The sequence below is a fragment of the Lactuca virosa genome, chromosome 8, assembly GCF_052849685.1.
Source record: "Lactuca virosa cultivar CGN04683 chromosome 8, Lactuca_virosa_CGN04683_v6, whole genome shotgun sequence".
Taxonomy (NCBI): domain Eukaryota; kingdom Viridiplantae; phylum Streptophyta; class Magnoliopsida; order Asterales; family Asteraceae; genus Lactuca; species Lactuca virosa.
The window spans coordinates 302,045,325-302,053,650 of NC_136433.1; the positions used below are offsets into that span (position 1 = coordinate 302,045,325).

The 8,326-nt window shown below is 32.2% G+C and overlaps 1 protein-coding gene and 1 pseudogene across 17 annotated transcripts; one reads left to right on the forward strand and one right to left on the reverse strand.

The window, feature by feature from the left end:
• Positions 1-3,059: 3,059 nt before the first annotated feature.
• On the reverse strand, positions 3,060-6,340 carry LOC145132550 (uncharacterized). Of its 17 annotated transcripts, none has more exons than XM_079067385.1 (7): positions 5,580-6,340; positions 5,279-5,355; positions 4,947-5,131; positions 4,623-4,855; positions 4,319-4,410; positions 3,680-3,741; positions 3,060-3,551 (listed from the first exon to the last, which is right to left on the reverse strand). In XM_079067385.1, the coding sequence occupies exons 1-3, from the start codon at positions 5,929-5,931 to the stop codon at positions 5,045-5,047; spliced, it is 516 nt and encodes a 171-aa protein (XP_078923511.1). In that variant the 5' UTR covers positions 5,932-6,340; the 3' UTR covers positions 3,060-3,551; positions 3,680-3,741; positions 4,319-4,410; positions 4,623-4,855; positions 4,947-5,044. The 17 variants fall into 17 exon arrangements, with proteins under 17 accessions (XP_078923511.1, XP_078923507.1, XP_078923512.1 ...); XM_079067381.1 differs by having other exon boundaries at positions 3,060-3,584; XM_079067386.1 differs by having other exon boundaries at positions 3,680-3,753.
• Positions 6,341-7,057: 717 nt separating this feature from the next.
• Positions 7,058-7,594, forward strand: LOC145132747 (non-specific lipid-transfer protein 2 pseudogene; annotated as a pseudogene).
• Positions 7,595-8,326: the final 732 nt, after the last annotated feature.

Here is an 8,326-nt window from a genome sequence, read left to right on the forward strand (position 1 = left end):
TATATCATCTATTACTTACAAAAATAAACAAAGAAAATTAATTATTTGATTATTACATACCATATGAATAAATAAATAATTACAACAATTTTAAACAAATCAACAAAAACAACAACATTAGGGTCCAAGACTAGCTTATGTACATCATATATATATATATATATATATATATATATATATATATACTAGTAGTAGTGTACCCGCGCGATGCGGCGGCGGCGATTTGTTTCATTCTGCTGATTAGTTTCCGAACGAAAAAGTGTCATTTTAGCGGTCATCAAATTGTTTTCTTTCGACTTGTTTCATTTCGGCGATTTGTTCCTTTCGGCAATCAGTTATCTCAAAGTTATATAAAACAACTCTTGGTTTTTCTAAAACAACTTTTGTGACAAAAAAGGCATGTAAACTTTTGTCACTAAAAAATAACAATTATAAAGTTGTTAAAGAAAATATGTATGGATTTTTCTTGCAAAGAGAAAACCATCCATGTTTTCCAAAAACAAAGATTCATCAACTTATAAATAATCTAACTAAGCTTGTAAAAATTGCTCTTATGCCAATTGTTGGGTTTTTATTCAAAAATAGTTCAATTATAGTCTAAAAATTTAATGAAATTAGAAACGGAAGCATTTTGTTTTAAATAAACTTAAACCTTTTTATCCCACCAATGATCATTTTGCAAAGTTTAGAAAGATTAAAACATAACCAAAGGAATGAACAAGTTTACAACCTTTGAAGACTTTGGTTTTTTTTTTTTGTTTTTTTGCAATTAGGTAGTTGATAAAGATGGTAATAAACTACAAAAATAGAAGCTTTCTAGATATATCCACCAACAATTCTTCAACTTGAGAAGATACTAGTCTTCTTCTTGTAATAATAATACTCTTAAGCCTTTAAGAACAAAACAAAGCTTTTGTTCTAGAGGAGAGTTCAAGTAAAGTATGAACTTGTTCCTACTTTGATCTTAACACTTTAAGAGACAAAAATTAGAGAGAATATCCAGTTGGGAAGCCCATAATTTCGTGGTTTTTAACTAGCTAAAGAAGAGATACATGGAAGCCTTTTAATCATCTTAATCCAAAATTCGTTGAATCTTGATGCTTTAAGACACCATGCATCTAGCAACAAAATGCTACAAGTGTAAGAACATGATTTTTTGATAAAATAAATGCAAGCATGTCTTCTTTTCTTTTTATGGTCTCTTTGAATATTTTATAAAAAGAAGAAACTAGTTTTTCTATAAAAACTCTTATTATTTTTTATAACTTATAAAATATATAAATTCATATAAGACAAACAAACTCGTTTGGTCCAAAAAGATGTACATGACATAATTAATCAAATCTTATAATATATTATAATATATTTTGATATTTAACATTGAAAATTGATATTTTCATGAAATAAATAATTTACAATTAATTACAAGATATATATTTGTTTATCAAGAATCAAATAATTATGAATAATATATATGCATCAAGTTGTTGGTCGTGTGACATTTTAGTATCATATATTATCTACCAATATCATTCTATAATGGCTTTTGGGCGTATATATATATATATATATATATATATATATATATATATATATATATATATATATATATATATATATATATATATATATATATATATATATATATATACTAGTAGAATACCCGGGCGATGCGGCGGCGATAATTTGTTTCATTCCGATGATTAGTTTCCTTCCAAAAATTGGTTTCGTTTTGATGGTCGGCACATCGTTTCCTTTCGGTGAATAGTTTTTTTGGATAGGTGTTATTTGGGTTAAATAATAATAGGTCAAATCATATATATATATATATATATATATATATATATATATATATATATATATATATATATATATAACAGACAAATTAGGTGTGTTTTGTTTCACCATGATGCAACAGAAAGAATTGACATTAAAAAAAACATTAGGTCAAATCAGATATATAAAAATTTTGTTAATTAGTTATTATTCACTTTATATAAAAGTTAAGTATGTTCAACCTAAAGAAATATTAGAAGATAAAATCATGTCTATTCAAGTTTCTTATCAATTCAATTTTTGAACAGTAATCTTGATTTTTTTTAAAAGAATATTAAAACGCTTTATTATTCTTTAACCCAAGAAATCAATTACAATTTATTCTTCCTTTTTTGTTAGTAACGACTGTTTGGATAAAATCTTATATACTAACTTTTAAGTATTTTGATTTTAAAGTATAATAACACTTTGTTATGACAACGTTCTTTATTTGAAAACTAACATTTTCTTCAATGTATAGATATATTATCTTTTTACCGAACCTATATTACGATTTTTGACTTTTTTTAGCAACTGAAAAAGCAATTTGTATTTTTTGTATTTATTAAACCATGAATTTCTTTATACTTGTCATTTGTTGATTTGAACTCAACTTTTAATTTAGGATTTGTATCCCACATAAAAACTAACTTCACTTTTTTTTCTTATTTGACATTTTACATGTCCCTTTTTAAGAGCTACATAATTTCTTTCGTCACAATAAAATAAGATATATTTGTCTTACATCCATAGGTGTTATTTCTGTATTTCTACTATTCAAATTATGGGTCAAAAATATTATTTCCTATTCTTATCTATGAATTATTATATAACTATAACAAAAAAATTATTTGCTTCCCTTATTGTATTTTCATTTTTTTCCTAATTTAAGAATCTCACTTTCAATTTTTCTTATCAACGGCATAGTATACTTTAAAAAATTGAGATGCACTAATATCATCCTACATATATTTTTTTCTACTCTATTTTCCCTACAGGTTGTTTCTTGACACCAACAGATGATGCATGCTTCTGAGAGGCACTTAACATTTTACAATATATGTAATTATGTATGTATATTAGTTTAAAAAGTTCTTTCATATATGCACGAGATACAATTTTTCACCAAATATAAAATCCTTCATAATTTCATCATCATGAGTAGTCTTCCAACTCAGACTCATCAACTTAATCATATTTAATAGGAGCAGCAAAATATAATAGATCATTAACCTAAATATAGATGAGTCAAATAAATTGCATTTCTTTTAGAACCTCAAATATTCAAGGATTACAAAAACACATCAAATCCAAATTAAATAAATTAACAAAAAAAAGTCATGAAAAATGTCAAATAAACCATTAAAATTCACTTTAGGTTTCTCCACTCCTCTGCCATCATCATTAGATATATCAAATCCAATACCCCATCACTCATTAAATGTTTTTACCCTATTTTCCATTCAGACCTTTGAAAATATTTCAAACACCATGATTTTAATTAAAATAAATAGTGAAAACCCTACTTATTTATGTAATTTGATTTGTTAAATGAAGACATAACCTACACAAAATGAAAACAGAGTCAGAAATATGACCATCAAATCCAAAACCAAAATAGCACAAATATGACCTTCAACCGACAATGTATAAATGTAAGAAATTTCTACCTTGCCCAACTTTTACAATTCGTAACTTACATAATGTTGAAAATTTTCAAACTTTATTCGGCCCACCTGCACCAGCCATATCTACCTTGACTTTGTTGACTTAAAAGAATAAAATACATGGATGATTAAGAAAAAATTTTAAAAAAAATAGTTTATCAGACCAAAACACACATCAACAGAGGAAGAAGTGAAACCTGGAATAAAAAGTTCGGAGCTTTAAGCCATGCTATTTTCAGCTTTTGTTTCAATTACAACCCTGGAACAAAAACTAACATATCCTTATTATACAAACATCTAACTGGTTCAAAATCATTAGGAAAAGAAAACATAACACGCTATTATATGGTGAGAAAAAAGGGTTTACCTTTTTATTTAATTGGGCAACTCCAAATATATTACAATTAAATATGGTATAAGAAAATCAAAAAAGAAATATTGATTTAATCTTAGATAACAAAAATAGGAAATCTGTTTTGAGAATATATGAAATAACAAAGAACCCAACTTTGTTATCTCAATATAAGTAAGCTATTTCCCATGTTTTGCTCACTAAAGTGTGTACGTGTGCATATGTATGTGTGTGGAAGTGTATGTAGTTGTGTAAAGAAAAATAGGGGATGGTAGGCCATGTAAGCATTTACAATTACCGGCTTCATTAGCTTCTTCTTCATCAAACAAATATTGATCATTTTTATAAACCTTTATAAGAAAAAGTGGAAGCTGCAAGTTTTTCAGCTGAGCAAAATAGATAGTGGTGCGCAATTACATGAATTCTTAGTTCTTTATTAGAGTGAAAACCACATGGACAGTCCTCAACTATAAATAACCCTCACAGTGGGGGAAGAACTTGAATCCATCAGTCAAATATGCTCTCTGGCATGCCAACATCCACCATGACTCTCCAAGCACTCATTTATTTCAATATCTGAGAAAAAAAAATCAAATTAAGTTCTTATTTTTTTCATTTAAGTAATGTACACACAAAGATAAGCACACAGATACATATATAAAGATACACACAGATGTACAATAGGCTCTTACTAATCCATTCACACATCTTTAATGAGAGTAGTAGTTGACAAATTATCAAACCAATATTTCATAAATGTAATACAAAGACAACAAAATGGTTCTTACTAATATGATTGGATCCCATCTATTATTTAGACGAAATTGAACACCAACACTGATGATATCATCCCATGTAGTGTGAGTGGGAACAAGACTACTAAGAGCATCCCATACCCTGTTCACATCAGTTTCCTTTTTCATGAAGTTTAAAATATGTTGTACATCAGGACTCAACACTGGAAATATTCCATCCACAAACCCTGATCCATATTTCCATCCCTGCCCCCTTAAAGAACCACCTACACAAAAGCAATACAATATGCATTTCATAAGATCATTAAAGCAATACTTTAGATTCTGAGATAATGAAAAAGGAACTTTTGTACATACCTCTTTTCCTTGAAACATTTTTATGATCGAAGTTTCTTAATTTCCCTTGCTTGTCTATGTAAAGACTATCACGTTTGAATTTGTCTCTAGGCTGAGCATCAGAACTTCTGGCTGTTCATCCATGGTTGCACTTGCAACTTCTTGGGTAGATAAGGAAATAATTTGTAGAAAAATTGATAGTCAGCCTACAAACAGCAAGTTCAACGGTAAGAAAAAGATAAGGAATTACTTCAGGTTAAGTAAAAACAAAACAGTCATCAGCCATGTATATGTCCATATTAAGTGTTTAATCATTAAGTTCATTAAGTAAATAAGAAACTGGTAATATGTACTTTCTGGGTTGTTCCAGCGCTTCCAACCACATAGCATCCATGTAACTTAGCGAGTTGACCAACAAGCTGTCCAACAACTGCAGATACATAAACATAGTCTCCTTTTTTAGGAGCACAAACCTCGTAAAACCTAACATAAGCTGTAAACTTAAGCAACAACTCATCAACACCCAAAAGGGCGATTTACACAAAATTAACATTTGGAAGAAAAATAACCCTTGTCTGACTAACGATTTAGAAAAAAATTAGGGTTTTAGGACATAAATTACAGCATAAGAAAAGAGAATAGAAAGAGAGTTACAGATTGGAGCGGAGATTGTTTGATGTTGTAATTTGAGGAGAAGCCAGCTTTTGTTGATCCCATCTGATCGTTGTGGTTTGCTAAGAATCGAACGAAATGGTGGACGGTGACCCGCTAATAGGTTGTAGCGACGACGACCAGATAGTGGTTGAATGTGGCGGCGGGATAGGGTTAGGGCTACTCGTATTATTAGAAGGTAGAAGCGGGGAGACAACGGGGGTGGCGGACATCGGTGACGGAAAAGGTGGACTTCCAGTGGGTCGATTGCATCTTTGGTGGAGACAGATGGTGGCGCGCTGCTGGTGTGTGATGTTGCCAGAGTCAGGTGGAGACGGTGGAGGCACTGAGACATTCATCAACGACGCCAAGAAAGAGACGGTAGAGATTTGGTTTGATGGTGGCTGTTGTGTAGAGGAGATTAGGGTAAAAATGTGTGCTTTTTAACACTGGATGAGCAACCCTACCAGCAAACACTGATCCAATGATTAGGAAGGAGACGCAAAGAAGAGGGGTTCGATTTCCTTCTGCTGCTGGGATACGGCACATACTGATCCATGAAGGTGTTTGAGCTGTGAATGGTTGGTGGACTTCGAGGGCGTCGATTGAGAAAAGGAGACACTGCGGGTGAGTATCGATCGATTCTGAAGCGATTAGGCAGGAGACGTAAAGAAGAGGGGTTCAATTTCCGTTTGATGGCAGCTGTTGTGTGTAGAGAAGATTAGGGTAACATCGAAGATCGAAGAGATAAGGGAATACAGTGTATACGTATACGATGTAAGCTTAATATTATTGTACATGAGGTATTACCTCTTAATTTTCAAGAAGCAGACAATATATTTAATAATATATATATATATATATATATATATATATATATATATATATGAAACTAAAATGTTACACAAAAAGAGTAAAATAGATTTATTGTTATTACGTCAGTCAATCGTCCAACGGACAGGTATAATACTAATTATCGTTGGACGGGTATAATACTAATTATCTAGATGATGAGGATGCGGTGCCGATGAGGATGCGGTGCCGAAGTGGAGAAATCGTAGAAATTTTGGGATGGTGGAGGGATGGAATGGTACACACCATAATCTTTTGTACTAATTAATAAGTCACTAACAAAAATTTTCGGTAATAAAATTAACCTAACTCTTGTACGTACTAACTTTCAAATTAATGTGTCCTAATTTAAGATTAAATAAAAATTGTCACTATCGTGATTTGCTTTATAAATGACTTCTAATATAATGATAACATATAAACCCACTTAAATTTTATACCTTAAGAGAGTGAGACACTAATCCACCTACCACATACCATTAAACCAACACTAATGACTTATCGGTTAAGTTGGAAGTCTTTTTAACTTTTTCATTTGTGTGTGTGGGTGGGTGGGGGGGGGGGGGGGTGGGGGGGTTGCTTCTCTATAAATTGACCTAGAGCCGCCAGCCTACAATGCAACTCCTCACCATCAATATTTCTCTCTTTGCATTAAACCCACCAAGTTAGTGGAAAAATGAGGTCAGGAACATACATTACCTTATGTGCAGCAGCAATTCTGGTGATGGTGTTTGCCGGATCGCAGGTGGCTACGGCGGTGACATGCATGGTGACGGAGTTGGCGCCGTGTGCCGCTGCCTTCTCGTCATCCTCGCCACCATCTCAGCAGTGCTGCACAAAGCTGAAAGAGCAGAGGCCATGCTTATGTCAGTACATGAAGAACCCTAGTCTCAAGAGTTACGTTGTTTCTCCTAACGCCCAGAAGGTTGCCACCTCTTGTGGGCTTTCCACTCCCAAGTGTTAAAACTCCTACAAATGTACTACTCCCGATGCACTCCGTCTCTCTCTCTCTCTCTCTCTCTCTCTCTCTCTCTCTCTCTCTCTCTCTCTCTCTCTCTCTCTCCAAATATATCTATCTCTATGGCAGAGTACTACTACTCATGCAGAATGTACCATCTTCGTGTTCTATATTTCAATGAAAACTAAATAACTAATGTTTAAAATTACGAGCTTTTGAATGTAGTTTCCCGTCCTTTGAACATCCCTTTGGTTTGCTTGTATGTCTCGAGCTTTAGCAGATTTACTGGTTTAGATATGAATAATAATGGACACGAATATTAATCAATTAAGTGATCAAGTGATAGATATCATGGTCATAACAAGTTAATTAAAAGATAACTCGGAATAACATTAATTATCATATGTTAGAATTAAGTACCTAAAATTTGCCATGATAATTCAATTGGTTTTGCTAATTACAATTGATCTTCTTTTTATATCCACTATTCGAGTCTCTACAGTCAAATTTGGGGCCAAAAATAAATAAAAGTTACATACTATAAATTTGGTTCCATGACTATATTGGCTGGGAGATGAAACTCTTGCCTCTCAATTTCCTCACCTATTGGCCCTTGATGTGAAAAAAAATCCTGTTTTGTTTCTGAGAGAATTTCCCTCATTGTTTATTGCTGGAAATGGAAAAAAATTTCCCTCATTGTTTGTTGCTGGAAATGGAAAAAAAACACAAAGGCTCCCTTGTGAGATTGAGGAGTGGGACAAAATCCAAGTTTGTTTTCGTAACTGGTGTGTCTCTAATTCCCCAGACATGTGGGCTTCTACCTTGCTACTGATGGCAGTTTTTATGTCCGCGATTTAAGACGTATTATAGATATTAAAACCACATGTCCTGTTGATAATCCAACCATTTGGACTAATGAGGACCCCCACAAAGTAACCGG